The following is a 27196-nucleotide window of genomic DNA, read 5'->3' on the forward strand; positions in this document are numbered from 1 at the left end:
GAACTCATGACACAAAAAGCCTAGCACAAAGCATGACAATACACATTTGAGACCCACTGCTGGGGAACGGACAGGCAGGCAGGTCCCTAGGATTTATCAGCCATCCAGGCTGTCCTGCCTAGCTGGCTACAAGGTAAGGATCGCCCGCCTTTTTTTTTTTTTTAAAGTTGTTGGTCAGCATCTGATGAACAACACTTGGACTTGTCTTCTGGCTTCCACATGCATGTGCGCACACATATATAGACACACATGGGCAGAGACACATACACACAACTAACAGAACTAAAGAGATATTCCAAAATGTAAGTCAAATATAGTGTTCAATATTAATTTCTTCATCTTTAAGTGCAATTAAAAAAAATCAACCTTGGAACACTGTTTTGAAGAAAATAAAAGGATTGAAATGCAGAAACAAAAAAGGAAAAGAAACACAGTCTTGGATTTATTACTCTTTCTCCTGCAAGCTGTAGCATCCACAGCTGAGGCACTACCACACTGGAGTCTAAATTCTCCCTCAGATAGACTGCAAGGAAAAAGAAGAAGCCTCCTGTCTGAGCCTAGCAGCTGAGGTGGGGAAAGATCAGAGCTTAAAGTGTTGGCAACTGGGACCCATAGAATTGGGTGAGGTAGGCATGAGAAGTAATCTTAAATCAGCTTCATGGGATTCAGCGTCACCATGGAAACAAACCTTTGTGTGCATGTCTGTGAGGAATTTTCTAGATTTGGTTAACTGAGGTGGGAAGATCCAAAATATAGGTGGCACCATTCCATGGGCTAGGGCCCCAGAGTTAATCAAAAGGAGACAGTAAGGTGAGCACAGCCATTCGTGCTCCCTCTGTCCTTACTGCAGATGCAGCCGGCTGCCTCACGCTCTACGCATTATGCTTTACCCACTGTGATGGCCTGTAACCTCAACTGGGAGCCAAGTGAACTCTCCTTAAGTTGCTTTTTTCAGGTGCTATGTGATAGCAATGAGAAAAATAACTAATACAGTAGAGACAGTCTAAGTATCAGGGTAGACCCAGGTTACAGTAGTACAGAACCTGCTTCCGAAAGGCAGAGAAAGTGACCACTATGTGTTTTATGGGCCTGAGCAGTTATGTCTACAGAGGTCTTTGCAGCGAACACTACCTCTTAACCAAGCTCTCTGCCTCAGAGCACCTTAAAAATTCTGTTTGCACAGAATTTTCATGAAAAAGGTCTTCATGAAGATTTACTGGACAGGCCTCTCAGGAAAGACAGTACCAACACATAAATAATGCCCTTACCTAATCACCATTATTGCTTCTTCAGTCTTTTTCCTCGCATGATAAATATGAACTGCTTCACACAAATCCTGGTGGCCTAACACGCTCTCAAATTTTCATACAATGGCTTTTAAGCATCATCTGATCTACAGCTCTTCTTCCAAGCAGGCAGGTCAGCTCAATTTCCCTTCCTTTTAAGGAATCACAGGAATCCTTTAAAATGGATCACAGGAAGTGGAAAAAGATAAAGGAGCCAATATCTTACTGTATGAGGTGGGTAGTAAAGGAAAACCAGCAAAAGTTTATGGGAAAGAGGGCCAAGGTCCTAGTGCAGTAGTGGATGGGTCACCTAACACGAGCACCACTCTGGTTCAATCTCCAGCAAACCCTACTTCAAACTAATGGAAAAGAAAGGCACAGATACATTAGCTAAAGCTTCATTAAGTGTTAGGTTGAAAAACAGAATAATGTCATAATTACCTAAACAAGTATGAATCCTCTACAATCAAACCCTCTTCTTCAATAAAGGGTCAAGAAATCGTCACAAGCATTTAAGTGAAGGTATGATAATTAAGCTTTAGATAGAAGTGAGATAATTAAAGAGGTGAGCTCCAATATGAGGAGTGTGAGCACAGATGAGGGGGAGGGGACTATTAGTTTGATCATAAATCCCTATACCAAGTGCATGCAGTCCTTTAGCAGTAGTTTTAAGAAAATAGGCCATTCTTCAAAAGGGACTTTACTATCCCAGGCTTCTTGTTCTGCTGTTAAGAAGTTCCTTATTGGGGGCTGGGGATTTAGCTCAGTGGTAGAGCGCTTACCTAGGAAGCGCAAGGCCCTGGGTTCAGTCCCCAGCTCCGAAAAAAGAAAAAAAAAGAAAAAAGAAGTTCCTTATTGGGGCTGGAGAGATAGTTCAATGGTTATGACCACTGCCTGCTCTTCCAGAGGACTTGGGTTCAATTCTCAGCACCCACATGGTACTCACAACCATCTTTAACCCCAGTTCCAGAGGAACAGACATCCTTTTCTGGCCTCTGTAAGCAACAGGCACATATGTGATGTACAGCAGGCAAAACAGTCATGCACACGAAATAAGTATCGTTCTTAAAAAACAAGTTCCTTTCTGTGTCTTAAGGTATAGCACAAAGCTTCAAGGACGTATCGCTCCCTTCCACCTTAATAGTAAAGAAGAATGACTTCTTCATTTTTCCCTGTAGAAACTCTGGACTGAGCAGTTTAGCAAGCTCAAGCCCCACCAAGAACCAAGTATGCTTGTTCAAGGTCTCAAACGATGGTGGCATCAGGGAAGAGGGCATTCTCCACTACAGCACTGGGGGAAGGACAGTGGTCTCATGGCAGTTAGGTCAATATTGATCAAGCTTAGAACTCTGTGCAAAGGCATGCAGCAGGTATAAGCGGATTCCAACCAGACAGCCCAAGCCTGCTCCAGGAGCCCACAATAAGGCTGACAGGTGGTAAAGACAGCAGCCTGCATTGCTCACCGTTCTCTGAACTAGTCCTTATTTGAGTCCCAAATGTGCTTAGATTAGGCCTTCTCTTGTCCCGTGCCAATTATTGAAAGGATCCTTCCAAACCTCTTATTCAAACCAAAGCAGCTCAGTTTGCTGTATTAGTGTTCAGCAAACATCTTCTCACACAGTGTGGCCCCAGATGAGAAGCAAGGAAAACCAGGGGGCTTCTCCCATAGGTGGGGATCATTAGGAGACTGCATTTCAAGTAAGTTCAGGGTAAAGAGAGGTGGGCCACGATGGCGTTACTATTTTCTAGAGTTGGAGATGGATGAAGTGCCTGTGCCTTCTTCACTAGCTCAGGCCAAGACAGATGTGGGAGACAACGTAGCACGTACATCGCTGCTACGTTCCAGCATGGTCCAAGGTTCTATTCAAAGGGGTCTTCTACAAACACATTTTCTGACCATAGAATCTGGAGTTATGGATCAGGTACAGAAAAAAAAAGGTGCAAATGGTCAACAACTTAATGTGGTGGAAGAAAGAAAACAGGGTTGAGAAGTAGCCAGCCAAGCAAGAGCGTGTGCTTCAAACTGACTTTATACTCATGGTCAGAGACCAGAGGGATCAAAATATCAAAGTAAAGGGATTCTCAACATGGCAAAACCACTAGCAACAAATACCTCTCCTCTGAGAGCCTGCAGTTTTTATCAATTACAAAACTGCAGTTCTTCCCCCAACAGACATCCAATTAGCCCATTACAGCACTGGTGCTTGCGGAATGGACCATTTTCTCAAAAGACCATTCCAGAGTTCAAGGGAGGAAGTAACAAGCCGAACCAAGGGGCCTTGACTCTGAATATACAGCTCTTTACACTGTCTTATGGTTCCTTTTCCCAAATACCCCCAGCCCCCAACAGACACAGACACAGACACAGACACACACACAGACACACACACACACAGACACACACAGACACACACCCTCACCTTAGGTCCAAATGCTTATGAAACTAACCAACACTAGTCCACTACGCTTCAGTCAGGAAAGTAATGGTTCCCTTTAGGTCTAGACAGGAGTAGGAGATACTATTCTGTGACCTAACAAAACCCCAAAATAAATAATCTAAAGCAAAATTTCTTATAACTTCATTCAGTTTCCATGCAGGCCTGAGCATCTCTCTCAGTGATTGCTCTTAAACACTCAACAAAATGTAATCTGCTTGATAGAGACTTCTTTAAAAGTTGTTTCACCCTTCAGAAACACACATCTGTCCAGAAAAGCCCGAGACAGCTGAGGCTCCCCCTCCTCTCAGATTTTCTTAGTTCAAGGTTTAGCTGATCTGAAATCATGTGCAGAGATAGAGGGCGTGATAGAGAACACTTAAAACACGAGGAAAACAGAGCTGAGGGAGACGAACATCAGCAAAATTCTGGAGAGAGGTGTCAAAAGTTGGAAATCACTATCTGTAGGGGTGTTTTCGTCAGATCTTTCTCCTACAGGAAGCCCTCCAGAGGACTGGAGATTGAGAAAGGGTAAGGGAAGCCAAAGACAGCTTCAGAGAACACCAGGCACCCTGGAGAGGGTTGAGGACTAAGGTTAAAGTAAATGGTATCGGAGTACCATGACAGTAGTCTGAGATCCTTTAAGGAGAAGGGAATAGACAGTTCTTGGAAGCCAGGAGCTGAGGGAGTGGGTTATGGTGAGGTAATGGAATCGGAAGCAGAAGAGAGGGATACAATCTTTAGCTAAGGGAAATGAGAACTCTGTGCTGAGATTGCACTGACTCGGAAGAGTGGGGCAAAAAAGGAAAAGGGATAAAGGCGGAGTCCATGGAAAAGTCTTGTGAGCAGAAACAAACGACGAGGAAGGGCAAACATGGATGGATATTGTAGAAGGGGTCTAATGTGGGAAAGGTTCACGACTTGGAAAAATAGTTAAGGAACAGAGGCAACAGAGGTAAGAAGTGTGTGTGGTGCTGGGTGGGAGGTGGAATCCACGGGGCAGAGGGAGGGGCTAAACTGAAGAGGAAGCCAGAAAGCAGAGGAGACGACCCCGCGCCCGAGAGGAAAGGGTGAAGGACCTCAGGGTGCAGCTGCCACCAGGGGGGCAGTTTTGTAGTCGATCCCAGGTCGCGGAAGGCTGGGCGGGACAGGGTGGCAGAAGGACCCCCCACAGGCAAAGGCGACTCATGGGGGAGGAGCCGCTTACCTCCGGGGGACCCTCGCGGAGGGGGTGCAGGCGGTCGGGGTCGGACTGCCGACACCGCCGCCTCAGCAGCAGCGGCCGCTCCCGGGTTCCATTGGCCGCCTGCGCTTCCCTGACAGCGGCCGCGGCGGCTGCACCAGGCCCCGGCTGCGGGGCTGCCCGCGGCGCCGCCTGAAGGGGCCTTCACGCTACCTCAAGTTGGACCGGACCCCACTTGCAGGACCCAAAATAACAATTCCTTGATGGGTTGCGATGTAAGAGTCCGCTGGGCCCGAGCCTTTCTTCCCGGAGCTTGCTTTCCTGCTTCCCGAACTGTCAGGACACTACCGATGCCATAGTAATCTGAGTCGGGTGAGCTGCCCGAGTCATGCCTGTTCAGAAAGGAAAAGGGGGCGGGGAAGAGCTTTTGGAAGCTAGGGAAGGAGCGGGGGTGGGGACAGGGAGGAGGAGCCTATGGGGGAAGGAGGGCCCAGTGTTTGAGGGCGGACCTAAGAGGCAGGCTTTACTAAGGAAGCCGAGAGGGAAGTAGCGTGGGCAGGATCAGTGGAGGGATGCGGAGGTACTGATATTTTATGTACTTCCAAAAGTATACCAACACGCAAATTGTACGTAAACTATTCATTTGCATAAGCCACCGAGTTACCGTAATTGCCACCAGTGGCTTTTCTTCTTTTCCTATCCTACAGGATTCCCTTCGTAAATCAGCCGGTGGGACTCATGTGGGAGGGCCAGAAAACAGACGAGAAAGAGAAGGGAGGAAGAAAGGAGGACAATCACCTTCATTTTCCTTTTCCTACTCATCTTTAAGGACGATGCCATGAGTATGCCCCTGTAGCTTCAGGAATGGCCCAGTCCAACCGCCTCAATCTTTTCACTGTTTCGCAGCACTCTGGGACAAGGTTCTGCTTCCGAGGTCACCTCAGCTTGTCGCCAAGACTATAACAGAGGCTGTTCAAGACAGGTTAGGAAAGGTGAGTGAAATACAAAAGCTTGGAGGACCTATTCCTTTTACAAACGAAACAAAATCGCGTGAAACTAAACATAAGCAGGCCTCGTAAAGTCCCACAATTACTGTCCCAACACTTTTCCTGAGGCTTTTTTTTTTTTTTTAATATCTTAGGCCCCTGGTAAGGTAGATAATTAATATTCTACTGGATGCTGGTTGAGCCTAGCTCTTGGCTGCCATCTTCGTTGTGCTTATAGGCTGATTTGAGATCTTTGTTTCCTTTTGTTTTTCTTTCCCTTTCTTCTCTAGCTTCCTTCCCATGCCCCTTTCCCCTTTTTAGAGACAGTCTATTTTTCCAAGGCTGCTTGTGCTATTCCTTGGCTCAAGTCACTGGCCTATGGGAATACATTCACATGCCCCCAAGCTGGACTAAACCTCAGCTTCTGTATAATAATATGACAATATTACTATAACACTACATTAACAATAATATGTGATATAATATTTGGTTATAGTACTACATGTCTGTTATGGAAACATGCAGGTGAGGAGTGAAGGATGTCCCTGCTTCCGTATTTAACTGGGAGGGAGGCAGATAAAGAGCTGAAGATGAGGGGTTTGGGATTTAGCTCAGTGGTAGAGCGCTTGCCTAGCAAACGCAAGGCCCTGGATTCGGGGTCCCCAGCTCCGAAAAAAAAAAAAAAAAAAAAAAAAAAAAAAAAAGAGCTGAAGATGAAGGACTGGAAAGACGGCTCAGTGGTTTAGTGCTGTTGCTCTTTGCAGAGGACCACAGTTCAATTCTCAGCACCCACATGGTTGCTCGATATCCACAACTCCACTTCCAGGGAGTTCCAATTCTATCTTCTGACCTCTGTGGGTACCAGATACATACATAGATGGAGGCAAAACATTCATACAGGTAAGATTATCTTATTTATTTATTTATTTATTTATTTATTTATTTATTTATTTATTTATTTATTTGAAGCTATAGCTTGAAATGCCTGCATAAAACCTGCAGCAGGCACAAAAGTAGAACAAATGGAGTTCTTATTTACTGGAGACACTGGGCAAAACCTTGTTAAATCAACACAGAAGGCCTGGCTGCAGAGTATACGGTGGAAGGATGGACGGCTTCTGTGAACCCTGCAAGGCAGAACTCAGTATCCAGTAGGATAAAAAAGAAAGGGCATTCTAAGAGGTGAAAAAAACAATGTTTGCTGAATAATACAGATCAGAGCCCGAGGACAGGACAGACTGACAGACCAGGCTAAGGCAGGGGGTGGGGTGGCCACAGCAGCGGAAGGTAAGCAAGGAAGAGCTTACTCTGTCACTGTGTGTCTGGGCTGGTGATCACCAGTCCACCTGACAGGACCACAGTTCCGGGTTAGCTTCCAACCAGCTGTATCAAGAGGTGGTGACCTTGTGGTAGCCTAGAGTTTAAAATGTTACATATTCCTCCAACCAACGATTCCCTGGGGCCGCACAAGTAGGCTTTATTTGTTTTTTGTGGGTTTTTTTTTTTTGTTTGTTTGTTTGCTTTTTGGAGATAAAGTCTCTACATTTGCCCTGGCTGTCCTGGAACTATGTAGACCAGGCTGGCTTCAAACTCAGAGATCTCCCTGCCTCTGCCTCCCAAGTACTGGGATTAAAGGAGGCCACCACCATAGCCCAGCCAATGGTAATTCTTAACCAAATGAGGCCATTTCTCTCATTTATATACCTACATAGAATTAAGTCATGAGTAAGTAGAAAGTCTACTTCAAGATTTCTGTTTAGCCCTACACGTACAGGTGAAAACGTCTTTGCATTTACGGTTTTGTCTTCCTGTTCTTATCCGGAGAGGTTGGGTGTTTTGTTTACTTACCAGCACATATGTTGCAGCTTTGTTTCTACTTGCATTCTGACAGTGTCATTTGTTTCTGCAGTGCTGGGCATGTGTGCCTTATGCGTGCTAAGCAAGTGCTATACCACTGGGCCCTATCCAGACCCTGCTCCCTTTTTTGATCTAGGTACTCAAACTGCAACGCTGTCTGAGACTCCCAGGTAGCTAGGATTAGCGGTCTAATTTTATCTAGACTGAGCTCCTAAGGAAGAAGTTCTCAACCTCCCTTTGATATACAGTTCCTCATGTTGTGGTGACTCCAACCGTAAAATTATTTCATTGTTACTTCATAACTAATTTTGCTACTGTAATGAATCATAATTTAAGTATTTCTGGAGACAGAGGTTTGCCAAAGGGGTCGAGAGCCCCATGCTGAGAACTGCTGTCCTATAGGAAGGGAAAGGATTTACCTTTGCATTCTAGATATCCAAAGTTTCTACCACAGGAAAACGCAAATGTTGATACAGCAATCAGATTGAGTTCAGAGCAGATATGAGAATTTAGTAGGGTATAAGGGAGATTTAAGAAATTGTAAGGGTTGGGGATTTAGCTCAGCGGTAGAGCGCTTGCCTAGTGAGCGCAAGGCCCTGGGTTCGGTCCCCAGCTCCGAAGAAAAGAAAAGAAAAAAAAAAGAACTGGGTCACAGACACATTTATTTGGGCTGGAGAGATGGCTCAGTGGTTAAGAGCCCCGACTGCTCTTCCAGAGGTCCTGAGTTCAATTCCCAGCAACCACATGGTAGCTCACAACCATCTGTAATGGGATCTGATGCCCTCTTCTGGTGTGCCTGAATACAACTACAGTGTACTTATATATAATAAATGAATCTTTAAAAAAAAAAAAAGAAATTGTAAAACAGGGTTGGGGATTTAGCTCAGTGGTAGAGCGCTTGTCTAGCAAGTGCAAGGCCCTGGATTCGGTCCTCAGCTCGGAAAAAAAAATCTTTAAAGAAACTGTAAAACAATTATTTCACTGATGTTTTATTTGGGAAGGTATATTTTTCAAAAGTGAATAAACTTAAAATATTTTAAATCCATAGGTTTGACTAATCTTTCTACATTCTTATTTGCCTTTTTTTAAAAGCCTTTGTCCCATTGGGGGGGGGTTGGAAAAAACAAAACAAAAAAACAAAAGAAAACAAAACAACCAACCCAGAATTTTGGCTGGGCATGGCCGCCTTCCAGTAGGGAGATCTTTGTGAGTTTAAGACCAGCCTGGTCTACATAGGTAGTTCTAGGATAGGCAGTTACATAAGAGACAAACAAAACCAAACAGGATCTCATCACTCTGTAGCCTAGCCTGGCCTCAAATCTGAGCTCTTCCTACCTCCGCCTCCTGAGGGCTGGAGTTAGAGAGAGACCTGTTTGGCTTCTCCTTGGTGCCCCTAAGGGTCAGATCATAAAACCATTAAAAGCATAGGCAATTATATTCCAATCTAATTTCCAAATAACTCAACCATGACAAGTATATCCAGCACTGAAGCATAATATTTGTACTATTCTCTAGCTCCTCACTACTAAACCTCTTATTGTGTGTGCACCAGCGCATGTGTTTGCTGGTGTGTGCACACATGTGCTTGTGGGGACCAGAGGACAAGCTTTGGTGTTGTTCCCTCAGGTGCCATCCTCTCTGGGTTTTGCTATTGTTGTTTTGTTTTTTTGGTTTTTTTTTTTTTGGTTTTTGTTGTTGTTGTTGTTGTTGTTGGTGGTGGTGGTGGTGGTGGTGTGTGTGTGTGTGTGTGTGTGTGTGTGTGTGTGTGTGTGTTTTGTTTTGTTTTGTTTGTTTTGAGACAGCATCTCTCACTGGCCTGGCACTCACTAAATAGGCTGTGCTGGCTGCCGGCACGCCCCAGGGATCCTCCTGTCTTTGCTTCCTCAGTGTCCAGGTTGTAAGCAATACCACCACATCTGGCTTTTTAACTGCGGATTTTGGAACTGGAGAGATGGTTCAGTGGTTAAGAGCACTCAATGCTCTTGTGAAGGACACAGGTTCAATTCCAATATCCACACAGTAGCACCTATGACTCTAGGGCAGGGGATCTGATGCCCTCTTCTGGCCTCTTCAGGCAGTGTGTACACATGGTGTACATAAATTCATGCAGGCAAAACATTCAGGCATTTAAAATATCTTCATAACAGCCAATACACTTTATACCATGAAAACATATGAGCACATCTAATCTGAAATAAAAGTTTCATGAACTAATACCTAACTCTGTGTGCAACACTCTCATAGTTTTGGGCTTATTTTATTTCCCTTTTAGAAACAATGTTTTACTAAACTGATTTCACAATGCAGTAATGGGTTGCAATATAAAGCTTTGAAAATCCTAGACTGAATAAATGTTCAAAATCATATGGTGGACCCAGAGAGATGGTTCAGCAGTTAAGAGTGCAGGCTACTCTTCAAAGGACCTGGGTGCAATTCCCAGCACCCACATTGCAGTTCACAAGTCATTAGAACTCTAGTTCCAGGCAATTCAATGCCTTCTGGTCCCTGCAGGCAACAGGCATGCACACTGTGCACAGCCATACAGATAGGCACAACATCTATGTGTATAAAAAAATAATCATAAATAATCATGGTAAGGAGAGACAGCTCATTGGCAAAATGTTTGCTGTCTTTATAGAGCACAAGCATTTGATTCCTAGCACTGACGTCAGGTGGCCACCTGTAACTTGAGCTCCAAGGAAAATCTGACACCCTTTTCTTGCATCCATGGATTTGTGGACACACACACACACACACACACACACACACACACACACACACACACTTGGCAAGTGATAAAACAGACTGACATTCATCCTCCTTCCAGTAAACAAGTCTCTCGCCTTTACTCAGTGAGCACTGTGTGCATGTGTTTGAGACCGGGTCTGCCAGTCTGGCCACACTGACTATACAGACCAGGCTGGCCTCAAACCGTAGAAACCTGCCTGCCACTCCCTCCCAAGAGCTAGAATCGAAGACTGAACTGCCATATGTGGTACTTTGTCTATCGATCAGTCAGTCATTTTGAGACTCACTTGGTAGTATTAGTATTTTCTGAGGAACTTCTATACTGATTTACATGGTAGACAGCTTTCGCTTTACCTTTTTTGTGGTATTGGGGCGGAAACCTAAGGCTTATGCATGCCACACAGATGCTCCACCATAAGCTGTACTCCAGCCCTGTCCTCCACTCTTTAAGAGATGCTGCTGCTAGGGGTTGGGGATTTAGCTCAGTGGTAGAGCGCTTGCCTAGGAAGCGCAAGGCCCTGGGTTGGTCCCCAGCTCCGAAAAAAAAAAAAAAAGAACCAAAAAAAAAAAAAAAAAAAAAAAAAGAGATGCTGATGCTCAGCCCTAAATGGAATGTTTCTATTGGATCTCTTCCCTCAGGGCTCAGGGCTCTGCAGAAGACAGGGCAGAAAGATTTTTAGGAGCCAGAGTAGTAAATGACTTTTAGGGACCAGTGTTTTCTAGAGCAGATGCACAAATAAACTCAAGAGAGATAGCAACAGCATGCATGAGACCTGCTAAAGCCAGAGGCAATCCCAGGGTGGAGGTGGGAGGTGGGCCCAAAGGCTCACTCACTCTTAACCAAGAAGCTCTTCCCAAATGACAGTCGCTGGGAGAGGAAGAATCAGTTTTTTCAAGGAAGTGACGTTTATCCAACTTCACTCCTGAGCAGACCCCATTCTTAGGAGTAGTCAGCCAAAACAAATTGGACTCCATGTGTTTTTTTATTTAAGAGAGAAGGAACATGAAGTTGCATGGGGAGCGAGGTGAGGGAGGATGTGAGAGGAGTTGGGGAGGGCAAACAATATGATAATATATTGTATGAAGTTCAAAGGATAATAAAAACATTGTTTTAAAAAACGGTAAGAGATGCCATATAGTCAGTAAGATGGTCCAGTGGGCAGAAGCACTCGGACACCGAGCTTGATGATGGGAGTTTGATTCTTGGGACCCATACTGTGAAAGGAGAGAACTGATGTCCCCAGGTTGTCCTCTGACCTGTTCTCAAGCACTATGGTTTGCAGGTACAAACACACAAGTAAAATACAATTAAAAAAACACTGTGGTTGAGTGTAGTGGTGCATACCTTTAGTCTTGACACTCTGGAGGCAGAGGCAGGCAGATCTCTGTGAATTTGAGGCTAGCCTGGTCTACATAAGGAGCTCCATGTTAGAGCTACACAGTGAGATCTTAAAAAAAGAAAAGGAAAAAGGGAAACTTGTTTACTCATTTGTTTATTTAAAATGCTTAGCTTTACCTCACAGGGGAATCAGTATGTTCCAGGTGAAGTAGGCTGCAGAGGAACTGTATGAGAAACACCTGAGCTCAGTCAGATGCTCACAAGCAAAGCACCTGCTTCACTCCCCAGGATGTCGGGATGGCACACACCTGGAACCCCAGTGCTGGGCAGGTGGATGCCGAGGCCTGCTCTCCAGCCCATCCAACGGGGTCACAGAAAGACCTCGTCTCAGAGCCAGTAAATGATTTCCCACCTGCTCAGACACCCTAGTTAGACTCAGTGGCCACAGGGACCGACGACACGGAGCAGGAGGAGATTTACTGAGAAAGGCCCCACAGAGAGTGAGGAGGAAGAGGCAGAAATGAGTGTGCGACATGACTAAAATTAATTACATCAATGTACGGAACTACCAACAAATAAAAACATAAGATGCAGAGGAAATTAGGAACACACTGAGCATGACTTGTGCGTGCGTGCGCGCGCGCGCGCGCGCACACACACACACACACACACACACACACACACACAGTCAGAAACCAAGTACTGAGACAAGGGCTGAGGCTGAGGCTGAGTGGTAGAGTATGTGTCTAGCCTGCACACACCCTGGGTTCTACCCTCATCACACATACACAAAGGCCACTAAAGACACATACATGGAATCAATGCAATTAATACATTACAAACATCCTAATATAGTTTAGTATGAATTTGCCTTAATTTCTGTATAATTAGCCACAAAAATAGTAGAACCATTTGAAACCATGGACTAGACACGCCGGCTTGGTCTTGGTTTCACAGAAAGAAGGTTAAAGTGAGAAAAGCCCCTAAAGGAAGTACTGGAGTGGGAACTGGAAGTCTGCAGTTGTAAAGGAGAAGTTGAGCTAACAGAGGGGCTAGTGTAGTCTTTTCTGTAATAAACTGAAGATTGCTCAAACATTGAAGGACTGCTTGTTTTATGTCACGTGTTTTTGTGCATGGTATATTCTTGTTCACACGTAGGTGTTTGTACAGGGGTGTGCACATGAAGGAAGGTCAGAAGCACGCTTTGGGTGTCTTCCGTGATTGCTTCCCATCTTATTTCTTGCGATGGTAGTCTAATTGAACTGGGCGCTCATCGTTAGTTAGGCTGACTAGCCAGTGAGGGGTCCTCCTGCCTCTGCCCTACTCCCCCAGCAGTGAGACTGGAGGTATGCTACACTGCCTGGCTTTTAAGTAGATGCTGGGGATCTAAACGCAGGCTTTCATGATTGTGCAGTGGACACTTTATTGACAGCCACTCTCCAGCCCCAAGATACATTTGAAAATAGGATAGACAAAGCTATTTTAAACGCATGCAAATCAGGCTAGTAAGATGGTTCAGTAGGCAAAGGCACTTGCCACTAACTCTGACGACTTTAGTTTGTTCCTCTTATGGTCTCACCACGCTGTACTTCCATGCCACCAACCCACAGCTTGCTTCTCCTGGAACGCAGTCCTTGCTTGCACCTTAAAGGCTTCATTAGCTCGTGCTTCCATGCTGTCTTCCCAGAGTACTGATGTCCCTATGTCTACAGTTAGGAGCTTGGTTTCTGGTTCCCATAAGCCTCACTCTGTCCTTGCTTTGTGAGTTAGAATCATCCTACTGCCTCCTGCTTACCTCTTCTAGGAAGTCATCTCTGATCCCTGTCTGGTCTGCATGCTGTTCCTAGGACTTCTGTGGCTCTGGGTTTAGTACACAGAAAACTGATACCCTGCTGCCAACATATTGATTTACCTGTTGGTCTTCCCGATTAGAATGTCTGAAGACAGAGCCTAAGTGAAGCAGCTTTGTAAGTGCCTCGCACTTCAAGAAACAAAGGGAAACACCAGAATCATATTCATGGACATAACGTCTGACAGAGTAGCTAAGACCAAGAGTTTTCTCACCAAAAGACAGCTAGATTCTGGATCAGTGACAGCTATCATATAATTGTTAGCATGTTGCTGAGTTCATTAGAAAGGAAGGAGGGGGGGGGCTGAAGAGATGGCTCAGAGGTTAAGAGCACTGACTGCTCTTCCAGAGGTCCTGAGTTCAAATCCCAGAAACCACATGGTGGCTCACAACCATCTGTAAAGAGATCTGATGCCCTCTTCTGGTGTCTGAAGACAGCTACAGTGTACTTCTATATAATAATATAATAAATAAAATAAATAAATCTTAAAAAATAAAAAAGGAAGGAGGATCATTCAAGGAGAAAATAGATGACAGTATGCTGAAAGCCACATAAAAGGTGAGCAACATGTAGGCGAGCTAGGTTCCCTGGGGACGACATCCAAATCAGTGTGCGGAACAGTGAGAACCGTAGGCCTCCCTGAAGACTGGGATGCCTGGTTATAGACTTCCCCTTGCTTGAACCTGGGCCTCCCATGTGGTGGGCACTCTGTACAACCAAGTCACCACCCACTAACTCTGGGCTCTCCGAAGGGCCAGCTTGTCTCTAGGCTGGACGTATGTGCTGGCTCCTGGCAGAAGCCAATAGGGAAATATCTCAAATTTAAGCCCTAAGGATTTTTGTAGATTGACAAGATATGCATTCAAAATTCTTAAAAAGTACAAAATATCAGAGCAGATGAGCTACCACAGACAAGAGGTATCATAGACCATGACAGATTAGATACTAAAGTTAATTCGGAAAACATTAAAATTCCAAAAAAAAAGTCAAAGAATTTATACCAAAGACACTTTGTGCATTTATAGGTTTTTGAATGAAGAAAAGGTTGTGTTTTAAAAAATTATATTTCAGATTATTCCATCTCTTAAAACTTGTTTTAAATTTTGTGTGTCTGTGCACACACACAGGCGTGCACAAATACATAAATAGGCATTGGATCCCCTGGAGCTGGAATTTAGGTAGTTGTGAGCTAGTGACGTGGGTGCTGGGAACTGAACTTACTGCTGAAGGATCTCTGTCCCCTGTGCCCTCCCCCTACCCCACCTCCACCCCTTGCTTTGTGTGTTATTGTGACAGGGTCTCACATAACTCTGGCTGGCCTAAAATTCACTATGCAGCTGAAGCTGGCCCTTCTGATCTTCCTGCCTTACTTCCCAAGGGTGGCAATGTAGGCCTGTACCCATACCTGGCTATGTTTGGTTATTTTCTGAAATGGTCTCACACTTGCAGCCCAGGCTAGCCTGGACTTACTATATATAGCCCAGGCTGTCCTCAACTTTGTAATCTCCTGCTTCAGTCTCCCAAGTGCTGGAATTACAGACATGAAGGACCGTATCCTGCTTCAGAGACATATTTGAACATTAACGATAGTTAAAAATCTGCTTCAAAAAGGATAAATGTAAATTTCTGGGCACTTGTTAATTTATAAAACTTTTTAAATAACTCATAAAGTCCTAGGGTTATAGCTAGTGGTAGAGCTTTCATTCAAAGTCCTAGGGTTATAGCTAGTGGTAGAGCTTTCATAAAGTTCTAGGTTTGATTGCCCCTACCACATACACAAGCAAACAAGTTATAAAGGGAGCTTTGGAGATGGCAAAAAGTGCTTGTGTGTGAGGACTGGAGTTTCCAAAGCTCAGTGGGCATGAAGGCCAACCTATAATCCCAGCGTATGAGGCAGGACCAGGGATGCCCAGACTAGCTCAAAACATGGGACTCTGCATTCAACCAGAGACTCTTGATATGTAGGGTGAGAGCCATTGAGGAAGAGGTCTAATATCAAGCTCAGCTCTCTACATGTATGTGCACACATGTATATTTACAAATTCATGAGTAATTTGAATGTTTTAAAAATTAAATAATGAAAGTATTATATGGCATAGAAAACCTCATGGGTTGTGGAAAAGTGGAGTTTTAAAATAGTTGGTATGTGACATATACCTACAGTCCCAGCACTTCTAAAGCTGAGGCAGGAGGATCACAAGTTAGTGGCTGGTTAGTGGCACCTAACCAACACAGAAACCAAGTCAAATCCAAGCAAAACGACATCCTGAAGATGTAGCCAGCTGTCTAAGTTATAAAAGGGACAGGGTGGGCTGAAGAGATGGCTCAGTGGTTGAGACAACTGGCTGCCCTCCCAGAGGACTCAGGTGTTCAATTCCCAGCACCAACGTGGCAGTTCACAACTGTAACTCCAGTTCAGGGCATCTGACACCCTCACACCAATGCACATTAGATAAGGTAAGCACACAAAGGGACAGAGTGTGCAGCTGACTGGGGGTTTGCCCACCCAGCATGCAGAATCCTGGGGATGCAGCCCCAGGACTGCACAAGTGGGGCAGGGTGGGCATGTCATCCTGGCACCTGGAAGGTAGAGGCAGGCGACCGAAAGTTCAGAGAGATCTTCAGCTACCCAGTGATGTTGAGCCTGGGATACAAAAACCAAACTTGTCTTTAAAAAAAAGAAGATACTAACTCTGTGGAACATAAGATCAAGCCTTACGAAAGTAGGGAACAAAGTGGATACTTCATGATATGGAAATAAACGAGGCTCAGCAAAGCCCACAGGAGTTGCACAGCAGGTTTATAACTGAACTTTCTGTAGGGTTGACTCACGGGGGAAAGGATGGCACAGGAAGCAGCAGCAATGAAAAAATAAAGAGAACACGTGAACTTTGTGTTTGGAAGAATGAGGAGCCGAGCGGGGATGGCACACGCCTGCAATCTCAGTGCTCTGGAGGCAGAGAGGCCAGCCTGGTCTACACAGTGAGATTCAGACCAACCAGGGATATTCAGTGAGATTCCATCTTTAAAAAAAGGAAAGAAAAAAGACATGAATGCACACTCAACTGGGAAAACGACTCAGGGGCCCAAATAGTATATACAGTTATTAAATAACTTGAACCAGTAGTTAAAACTATGCCTACAAAGAACACAGTGGTGCACACCTTTAATCCCAGCACTTGGGAGGCAGAGGCAGCCTGGTCTACATAGCGAGTTCCAGGACAGTAGAGCCTGGTAGACCCTAGCTTCAAAACAAAACAAAACAAAATTAAACATTATGTCCACAAAGAAACATAAGGCTCGGATGGCTTTATAGGTGAGTTTTTATCAAACATTCAAGAACAGTTCATTTCTATGTGATGTAAACTCTTCCATAAAGTAAGACAAGAGGCAACAGTCCCCCGCTCAGAGGTACGCAGACCAAAAGGACCATTCAGGACCATCTTAGAAACCTCTTTAGAAATCTTACTAAAAACAAAGGCACTCATATACAAGAATGTTCATAGCAGCATTGTGTATAAGAACAGAAACCTGCAAACAGCCCAAATGTTATTCAGCAGGTGAGTGGCTACCTAAGTTGTTTTGTCTGCTTGGTGGAGTATTATACAGATGGAAATGAACAAGTTATAGCAATCACAACGTAGAGGAGTCTTACAAACAATGGTTAAGTGCAAAAAAGCAAACCTCAAGGAACAGAGTACAACATTTTTGTAAAGCTAAAAGTACAAGCAATACAAAATAATACATTCTTAAAGAATATATATACACACATGGCCAATATATATAAACAAGTGATTAATGAGCATAAAATTAAAGACAGTGGCTACCTCTAGGAAGAGGCTGGGCAAGGGGACAAAAATCTAATAGTATTTTTAATGTATAAATTGGATGATGGGTCATAGGTACGCATTGCATTTCATAATTTATAGTACATATTTCTTTATAGATATCAAATATTTTTTAAAAAATCTGCTCTCATGGAAATAAATGGACAAATGGGTGATATCTCCCTGAAAGAAAATCTATTTCTTGGGACTAAAACCAAGACTCCCTGACACGAAGCTATCCATCCTGTGGGGAGGACAGGGTAGGTCCTCGAATGACATAGGCTGGTTTCTGCTGTTCCCAAGGATACGTCTGGGGCATCTGCATCCTTCCTGTTGGTGCTCCCTGACTTGCAGCATCAGCGCCACCTCCTCTGCTAGTCCAGCCTAACCCACAGTCCTGGCTAGGTCCTGACACACGTATGACAAGAGCATGACATCTGGTGGATGTAGAATGAATGTAAGGAAATGACTTGGGGTAGGGTTGGGTGATCATGTCCTCTGAGAAGGTGGCACTAGATTGGGAGGTAGGAAACAGGGCTTCAGAGAAAATAAGATTCAGACCCTAAAAGGAGCTTGTTCTAGGAGACAGAGGTGAGAAAGCTGTCCTGTAAGAATTAAGAGACTAAAGAGAATGGCTTCCTTCTCTGTCCTTCCCAGACCACAGTGAGATAAGAAGTTACAGCTGTGCTGAGGGAGAGGCAAGGTTCAGGGGAAAGGCGGAAGTCCAGCTCACCCCAGCTCAGCAAGCTAACGCACACCGAGTGAGTAGTTGGTCGCTGCTCCCCAGCACCTCCTCCGTCCTCCACCCAAGTCTCCACCTGGGGAACCTGGGATTGTGAGAAGGCTGACTGCACCCTTTTCCCAAAGGTGGTCCATGTCTAGAGACACACTAGTGTCCATGTCCTGGCCACACTAGTCGGTCAAGAGTGGACCTGACCTAGGCTGGTTAAACATGGTAAATCTTTGGGCTTTTGCTAGGATTTCTGGCACGATGATACCCTTTCTCTCTGCTTAGATACAATGGTCAAACGGAAGCCTAGGAGTGTTGGCAGCTGTGAAGTGGTCCAAACTATGGGTGATTTTACATTATGTGAAGCAGAAGAACAGAGTGTGCAATCAGATCAGGCCTCACCTGGAGCCAGGACTGCCTCTTGACTCTGCAACGTCATCAGCTGATAAACTGCTTTTATCCTTAGTGAGTTTTAAGTTCCCTATGATTAGAAGCCAGAATATCCCTAAGCTACATTCATACTTACCCCATCCCCCCAGGAGAGCATAGGGATATAGGTGGGAAGTCATTACAGATTTACTGTTTGTATTAAAGCCACAGTACAGAGCTAGAAAGGCCTGAAGCAGCCACGAGGCACGATGCAAGCCAGGCCAGTGGGCTCCCTGGGGAAAGACTAGCTGGGTGAGAGGCGGGCGCAGTGAAGGGCCTCTACCAGGCAGGCAGGCAGAGCTCACATGAACATGGCCACGCTTCCCTGACAGACCTGTCTATCATGGGGGTGTTGCTTTGGGGTCTTTATGCTCATGGGTTAGGGAACTTTGAAGTACACGGCCCTTTAACCCTTTGTTGCCCTGTGTTGCAGCATCAGCCTCTCCCTTTATCAACTGAAGAGCCTCCTTTTGAATTCTGCCCTTGATAACACTCACTTTTGAGGTGACAGGAGGAATTTTATCTTCTGCTTCTTTGGCTTCCTGGGAACTCAAGCTCTTTTCTCCTTTGGAAACAGCGCCATCTTCCTGACCTTGAGCAAGCACTGTCTCCCGCTGAGCTTCACCCACTGGCCCTGGTCTTTCTGGTCTCCCAACTAAGTTGTTTTCTCGTTTTGAGCCCCATGTTTCCCAGAGTAACCTTGGGGATCGGGGGGAGTTCATAGCAGCCGCAGACTTCTCAGGAGTAGCGTTTCTCTCCCCACTCCCCCCTGTTTTTTTTCGAGGGCGTCCCCGCTTCCTTTTCGCTTCACTTACTGTATCCTCTGTTTCGTGCTTCATTTCTTTAACTGGTGGGTCCTGCCCACTGGCTTCACTCAGAGGCACTTCAGCTGTCCTTTTAACACCCTTGTCATGGGGTCTTGGGTCACCACTTATGCCTACCTCCCTGTTCTCTGTACCTCGAGGCAGAATGGGTGCTCTAGGTGGAACTCGCCCAGGCCCAAGCCCTAGCCCAGCCCCAAGCCCAGGCCCAGGCCCTACCACAGCCCCAAGCCCAGGCCTTGGCCCCGGCCCAGCTCCAAGCCCAGGCCCTGGCCCGACCCCAGCCCCAAGCCCAGGCCCAAGCCCAGGCCCTGGCCCAGGCCCAGCTCCAAGCCCAGGCCCTGGCCCGACCCCAGCCCCAAGCCCAGGTCCAAGCCCAGGTCCTGGCCCAGCCCCAGGCCCAGCCCCAAGCCCAGGCCCTGACCCAGGCCCTGGCCCTGGCCCAAACCTAGGCCCAAGGCCAGGCCCAGGCCCAGGCCCTGACAGAGTAGGAACAGGTGGTAAGATCATGTTAATGATGGGTACAGCAGCCTGGGGTCCTCCAACCCTGGTCGGCAGAGGCAGCGTGGCTACTTTCAGAGTGCCTGAAATGGGTGTGATAAGTGATCGTGGTGCTCTTGGAAGGAGCACAGGCAGTCGAGCCACAAGGGCATTAACTTGTGGCTTACTGGCTGCTGGAACTGAGCTGTCAATTACACTCTTCTTCCGTTCTGCGCGCCCTGGAGAGTCAGTCCCAGCTCGGGCTTCTAGCTCTTTAGGAGGCTAAAATGCAAACAGAGCTATAGTAAGTTATAAAGACTGTAAGTTCAGAGGCTGGAGAGATGGCTTGGGTTAGGAGAATTTATTGTTCCTGCAGAAGATCCAGCACCCACATGGAGGTCGGCTCACAATAGTAACTCTAGTACCAGGGGATCTAAAGTCCTCTTCTCCCCTTGGACACCAGGTATACATGGTACAGGTACATGCATACAGGCAAAACATTCATCCACACAAAATAAATCTAAAAATAACTAATAAAATAAAAGACTGAGCACCGGAAGAAAAGGAGAAGTGAAGATGTAGAAGGGTCCACTAAGACCTGAAGCCCTCAGCACAAAGCCAGCGGCATCAGCTGCCTTACCTGCGCTGGTCTCTCTGGTTTCTTAGGGACTCCACCTTCCAGGTTCTCTACACCATTCTTGGACTTACATGATGACCGTTCTCGAGGGCCTCTTTCTTCCTCTTCTGCAGAGGGACCAGAAATGATAAGAAACTAAGGGTGAGGAGGGAACCAGGGAATGGAGAGTGACTCTGACTGCCTAACTGCCAGTTAGACCAGCGGGGACTGCTGCACCAGGGGATGGATGGGCTGAGTTCAGTTGGTCACGTGCTTGCGACGTAAGCGTGACTTGAGTTCTATGTCCAGTACCGACATAAGAAACAGGTGTGGTGGTGTGCTCCCCTATAACCAGTCCCAGTACTGGGGAGGGAGGGGACAACAGGGTGATCCCTGGTGAATTGGCCTGCCATCCTAGTCTTGGGTCCCAGAGAGGACCCTGAGGAGTAACAGGAGTGGATGGCCCACCTGCACATAAAGGATCACCAGGGAGAAAGGGCATCCAAGGTGTGTCTGCCCATGTATTCTACAAGGCCTGGAGAGTGGAGCTGGAACCAGCGTTCGGTGTTGGGAGGCTCAAGTGGAAGAACTGCTTGAACCCAGGAGTTGGAGTCCATCTTGAGCAACACAGGGAAACCCTGTGCACCCCTCCAAAAGTAAAACATAAAAGCAAAGGTGGCTGCAGGTGTGACGAGAGCGGGAGCACGCACCGGCAAGCCCCCCTGCCTTGAGAACGTGAGCATGTGCCGACCGGGCTGAGATGAGGTGCTGCTGCAGGAGGTACCGGGCCACCTGAACGATGGAACTGAAGGACCGCTTCAAGATCCGCTCCGCCCAGTCACAAGTCAGGGCGCAGGCCGCTTCCACCAGCTCATCCCGCGGCGCTGGGCTCACCTCTGGGCCCATTTCTGGCTGGAGTGGGGAGAGACATGCTCAGTCAGATTATGAACTAAGGAACTTACCTCTGGACTTCACTGCTGACTATAGCAGAGACCAAACCAACGACAGAAGTAGTCTGTAGCAACTCAAATTCTGAGTGGACTCAGAAACTCAAATTCTCTTCCTCCCATGTTCTCCCCACAGGGGAGGCAGAAAGTCCCTCAGATGCAATGTATGAATGACTGATATTTCTCAACCATTAAAGCAAGTCCTAAAGGCTCTGTCTGTTACCTGGGATAGAGAAGTATCATTGCAAGGTCATTACTTACACTCTCAGATCCCTTCAAGTCAAGCCCAGGCAATGGCGGCATAGATACCAAGGTCTTCCTTCGTATGCCACTGTAGCAATATCTGATCCAAGTTAAGGAGCAGCCAAAATTTAAGCCTCAAAGGCAAGTCAGGCTGTTTCTCTATGGTACCTTTCCTCCCCAGGTCCATTCCTAATCTCTCGGTCAAGGATACTTGGACTGGCCCCGACCACCAAGTCTCCGGGCCTTGATGTCAGGGAAGATCTCTCTGATGATTTTACCAAAGTTCGCTGTGCTGAGTGGGCGGCAACAGGCAAGGCTCTCGCAGTACTTTCTGAGTGGGCAGAAGGGAGAGTGACAAGACATTCAGAGAAGGCTACTGGTGGATTCAAGGGTCACTGTAGCAAGGCACCGCCTTCTTCACACACCGATAGGCATCATAGACGCTCTGCTTTGGCAGACAGGTGTCCATGTGCTCTTCCAGGTGGTTGCGGATCCACCTGTAGGCGTACATGTACTCCTCATTGCTCAGTATACTCGGCTCCGAGCTGTCAGACAAGCAAAGGGGACAAGCGTTATGTCCATGATGCCAGACCAAATCAGTTTGTCCCAGATCCACCTTTCTCTGCTAAGTCAAGCCAAGGGCCTCACTTCTTGATAAAGGACATGAGCTATGTAACTCCTACTTCTTTTTTAACTTTTAAAAATAAGGTAACGGGCTGGAGAGATGGCTCAGAGGTTAAGAGCACTGTCTGCTCTTCCAGAGGTCCTGAGTTCAATTCCCAGCAACCACATGGTGGCTCACAACCATCTGTATTGAGATCTGATGCCCTCTTCTGGCCTGCAGGCATACATGCAGGCAGAAAGCTGTATGTAGCATACATAATAAATATTTAAAAATAAGATAACTATTTATGTATGAGTGTTATGCCTGCATATGTGCATGTGCCTGACATGTGCACTCGGAGTCCATCGAGATCAGAGAGTGAAATCTGATTTCCGAAACCTGGACTTACGGATGGTTTTAAGCCACCATGTGGGTATTTTTTTTTTTTTTTTTTGGTTCTTTTTTTAGGAGCTGGGGACCAACCCAGGGCCTTGTGCTTCCTAGGCAAGCGCTCTACCACTGAGCTAAATCCCCAACCCCACCATGTGGGTATTAGCGTGCTTACCCCGAGCCATCCCTCCAGACTCCCCACCTCCTACTTTTTGACTCATTACAGTGAGACTCAAAATCAGAGCTTGTGAGCGGTAAAACACCACCACCAAAGTACCTCTTATCTCCAGTGCTGGGCCCTGAAGGGAGCTGCAGGTAGAGGTACAGCTTGTCGTTGTCTGAGAACTTCTGTACTTCTTGCTGAGGCACAGGGGAACAGAGGTAGGAGAAATGAAGCCACGCGTGGGCCCAGTGAATGCTCTTCCGATCTTGCCCATACCAGCTGACTCTATGTCAGCTCGTCAGAATGAAAAGGGACCTAAGAAATGACCTGAGGTTGGGTGCTCACTGTGCTGGCAACCTTAGGGGCTTGCCACAGAGAGAAAGGGAGAGAGGGGAGGGGACTGGGTCTGATTTCATCGCCTTCCACATAGGTCACAGATGGAGAAAGCATGATGCACACACGTGGACAGTACCGCCTCTCCCCCATGAACCTTTATTCTCTCCCATAACACCACCCGTATCCCTCCCCAACATGCTTACCAGAATCCCCTCTACTTTGTTCTGCACGGCCTTGCTGTGGAGAAGAAGAGAAAGCTGGAGGTCACAAGGTTTTCCCATCCCTTTGTCTGACTGCTAGAGTCAGAAAAAGGACCAAACAGCTACCACCACAGAGCTCAGCCTGCTCTGGAACACTTGCCTGAGGGAGGAGTGAGGGAGGAGTGAAGGGTAACAGGATCTACAGCTGGGTCAGAACAGGGTTTGGAGACAGACAATTACTTACGAAATGGTACCTCGGAGCCTCTGGAGAAGGGTGGTAGGTTCCCCAGCCTCAGCACCACCTTGGGGCCTTGCCCCAGTCTTGGGGCTCTTAGCATCAGGTTTATCTTCTGCCATCCCAGCATGAGGACTACCGCTGAGAGAGAAGGATAGATATGAGGGTTTAACTCCCACCAAGCTTCCTTTCTCCTAGAGACCTCAAGGCAGTCGTCCTGTCTCTACCCAGAAATACAAACAGAAGCAAAGCTTCCCCCAGTGGTTTTCCTCACCACTTGCCTTCTCTAAAATTAGAATTATTCCGTTACTTTATCAGGTCCTTGTATACCCAAAGAGACCTCTGACATCTCCATTCTGTATGTCCCACCTTTTGAAGTCTCCCAAATCTAGAAAACTGTTATGGGAAAGGATGGGGTGGAGAAATCCATGTTAAAAGAAATCTTACAATTTCTCCCAGTGCTGCAACACCGCCCCCCACCCCCCCAAAAAAACACCTATAACGACAAGCCAAAGTTCTCTGATCCTCTAAGAGACTCCTCGTCATTGATTTTGCCTGGAAGGTCGGAAGGGATACAAACATACTCGGCCTTTCCAGGTTTGAAAAAAAACTGGGCCCAAGTTCTCATTACTGAGTCTCGCCACGGCTTCCCCCGCTGCCCCCCTCGCCGTGGCGCGGACCCTACGTCATCCCACGACATCCCACCCCGAGGCGTCCCCACTCCCCTCGGGCCCCTCCACCCCATCCCCAGGTGCTGGCCCGCGGGGGCTCGGTCTCCGAACTCCGGGGACTGGGCGCAGGAAACCCTGCGGGGAACAGGGTCCCAGATTCGGGCACGTGCGCAGGGGCATGGAGTTGGTCCTGCTGGCTCCGGAGTCCTGTTGCCCCTCCTACCTCGGAACCGTCGCCTTCCAGCACGGACATTAGATAGGTAAGAGAGAAAGAGAAACTACCCCGTGGCTACCTCAGCTCCAGCCCAGCCCCACGGTGCCGGGCCGGCGGGCTCGTGCGTTGCTTTTATTTTTCCTTTTTCTGAATGGTTGTGCCAGCCGCGATCTGCCTGGATACACGCACGGCCTGCTCTGTGATTGGCCGTTGCTGCCTCCAAGACGAAGGCAGTGAAAGTCTGCCTGGTAACAGGATCTGATTGGTCGAGAGGGGAGGGAAAATCCAAAGTTAGTCTTATTTGAGTCAAGAGGGGGAAGTCCAGGTTAGGTTTCGGTTAAAACTGGGGTCGGTTAGGTCTGCGGGTCCGGAGAGGGTTCTGTTCTTAAAGGGACCGCAGGATGAAAGCCCAAGCGCTCGGCTGCCTCTGGAGCATCTGGTCTTTTGCCCTCTGATCCTGGGCGTTGTAAGATCAGTGAGAAGACGGATAAGAGACCGACCACTGGCTTTACTCGGGGAAAAGACCTCCGTAGATGCCTTCTGGGGTCCAAGAACCACAGCAGGAGTTGCAGGGTAGGAAAGTGGTTGGCTAGTTGTAGCTGGGGAATAAGGTGAGTTTAAAATGTCAGAAGGTTGATAAAAATCACCATTATTGGGGGGATCGATAAGGACGTGGAGAGCAAGAATCTATAAAAACAAGTTACTTTGGTTGTGAGAACCACATTTTTTAGGTTTCAGGAACTCTTGTTGTTCAACCAAAATGCTTTACAAAATGGAATGGCCATAGCTACCATGTTTTATTGTTGCCTTTGATTATCAGAGCTGTCCGAAAGAATCAGTGGGTGATATTTTTAAATTTTTGCAAGAAAATGATGTCTAGTGATGACAACTCCTTATAAAGTCCTGTGACTTTTTTTTTTTTAATAAGACAGGTTGAACCGTTCCATCCTTGCCTCTTTGCTTACCCATCCCCTGTGGCCAGCAACCTCCAGAATTGCAGGATTCCCTTCATTCCACAAAGAATCTTTAAATCCTTAGCAGCTGTACCACATTACGAGAAAATGGTTGTCTGTTGTTAGCCATTGTGTCACCATTTTATAAAGTGCCTCCATTTTAGTTAAGCCATGACAACTCCCCCAGAACCAAAGTTAATGCCAACTCATTTTCTAGATTCTTGCCTCTTCACCCCACCTACCCCAGTAACCCACAAGAGATATTTATTGGTTGCCTGGTCCACCCACTACATGCCCTATCTCCCTAGCTACCCATAGCAACTGCTGACCATTGGCCACAAAAGGAAATTGTACGGTCCTTCCACTTAAGACAATTGGTCCCACCCCCACTGAAGGTATTGTTCCAGAAGAAAGCCTGTCTGTTGAGCCAGTAGCCTTCCTCTCTGTATTTTCTGCTTGCCCACCTTTGCCTGTGCTTGTTCGCGTTTCCGTTTCCTGTGTGTACTTCATCTCCTTCCTAGGGGGCATACTCCTGGAGTTCCGTGCTTGGTGAACATTGGAATTTTGGTTAACTCAAAATTTAGTACTGTGACAACTTTTCCCTTCAGGTGCTTAACCCTCTTTGGTTTTTTTTTTTTTTTTTAAGATTTATTTTATTTATTTATTATATATAAGTACACTGTAGCTATCTTCAGAAACACCAGAAGGGGGCATCAGATCCCATTACAGATGGGTGTGAACCACCGTGTGGTTGCTGGGATTTGAACTCAGGACCTCTGGAAGAGAAGTCATTACTCTTAACCGCTGAGCCATCTCTCCAACCCTTAAGATTTGTTGAAATCGTGATGAAATGTGCACATGCAAAGTTTTGCACTTCTCTCAAGTGTTCATGGTCACCACAGCAGAGTCTCGTCACAGCAGAGATGTGGCACTCCGGTCATATTTCCAATCCTGAGCGAAGTGCTTTTGTAAAGGAGGAGGGAAAGATGGAGCTGCTTGTGATCTCTTCCCCACAGCCTTCTGAGACCCCCACTCCCTACTGTGGGAAGTGGAAATGAGTATCTTCTTTGGAAGAGTTAATGAGACCAAATAAGTTCTATCTTTAAAGGAATTGGTAAAGATGCCGTTGGAGAGACACCCTCCAGTCAGTATTTTCCTAAGACTGAGGTAGTGTGCTTGAGGTTGCCCTCTGAGTTAAAGGTCGAGTCATTTCCTGTGCTAAAAGTTACTAATACTGTGCTGCTGTAGGGCACCCAACCAACTGAGACCACGAGGCAGGCTCCTGACCACTTAGAACAAGTCAGCTGTATGTTGGACAGTGTTTTGCTGGGGTAAACACGGGAAGGAGTGTTTTTCTAAAGTGGACACAGGTGAAAGACTAGGCAAACTTGTCAAGGAATGTTTCACTGAAGCAGACACAGGAGAGAGGATGTTCTGCTAAAGCAAGCACACGTAATGAAGGATTCTTTGCTAACAACATGCACTGCACGTATTGTCCGCCTTACATTCTGTATTTGGGTTCCATTTGGACTCCGAGGACTCAGGCTGATTGGATGCCTGTGCTGAGGTACAGCACGTGGAGGACACGCGGTGTTTGGAGGGTATACATAGGACTCCACGGATTGATGGAGACAGAGCTTGGCTTGCTGGAAC

General features: G+C 46.6%; 2 protein-coding genes across 9 annotated transcripts in view; both read right to left on the bottom strand.

Moving 5' to 3' along the window:
* Positions 1–5266, bottom strand: part of Pi4kb (phosphatidylinositol 4-kinase beta) — a 32593-nt gene extending 27327 nt beyond the window's left edge. For 3 of the 6 annotated variants that reach the window (XM_032897791.1, XM_032897792.1, XM_032897789.1), the window contains exons 1-2: positions 4929–5179; positions 1269–1460 (exon numbers count right to left, since the gene is read on the bottom strand). In XM_032897791.1, the coding sequence (XP_032753682.1) occupies positions 1269–1279 (11 nt within the window). In that variant the 5' untranslated portion in view covers positions 1280–1460; positions 4929–5179. Of the gene's footprint in view, positions 1–1268; positions 1461–4928 lie in introns of all 6 variants that reach the window. The other 3 variants (XM_032897794.1, XM_032897790.1, XM_032897793.1) reach the window with 2 other exon arrangements.
* Positions 5267–16989: 11723 nt separating this feature from the next.
* Rfx5 (regulatory factor X5) lies at positions 16990–24734 on the bottom strand. Of its 3 annotated transcripts, none has more exons than XM_032897795.1 (10): positions 24600–24733; positions 23715–23846; positions 23474–23507; positions 23049–23131; positions 22203–22322; positions 21989–22108; positions 21796–21877; positions 21298–21499; positions 20612–20715; positions 16990–20253 (listed from the first exon to the last, which is right to left on the bottom strand). In XM_032897795.1, the coding sequence occupies exons 2-10, from the start codon at positions 23825–23827 to the stop codon at positions 19012–19014; spliced, it is 2100 nt and encodes a 699-aa protein (XP_032753686.1). In that variant the 5' UTR covers positions 23828–23846; positions 24600–24733; the 3' UTR covers positions 16990–19011. The 3 variants fall into 3 exon arrangements, with proteins under 3 accessions (XP_032753686.1, XP_032753687.1, XP_032753688.1); XM_032897796.1 differs by having other exon boundaries at positions 24659–24675; XM_032897797.1 differs by lacking the exon at positions 16990–20253 and having other exon boundaries at positions 20515–20715; positions 24600–24734.
* Positions 24735–27196: the final 2462 nt, after the last annotated feature.

This window comes from Rattus rattus, chromosome 3 (assembly GCF_011064425.1).
Source record: "Rattus rattus isolate New Zealand chromosome 3, Rrattus_CSIRO_v1, whole genome shotgun sequence".
Lineage (NCBI taxonomy): Eukaryota > Metazoa > Chordata > Mammalia > Rodentia > Muridae > Rattus > Rattus rattus.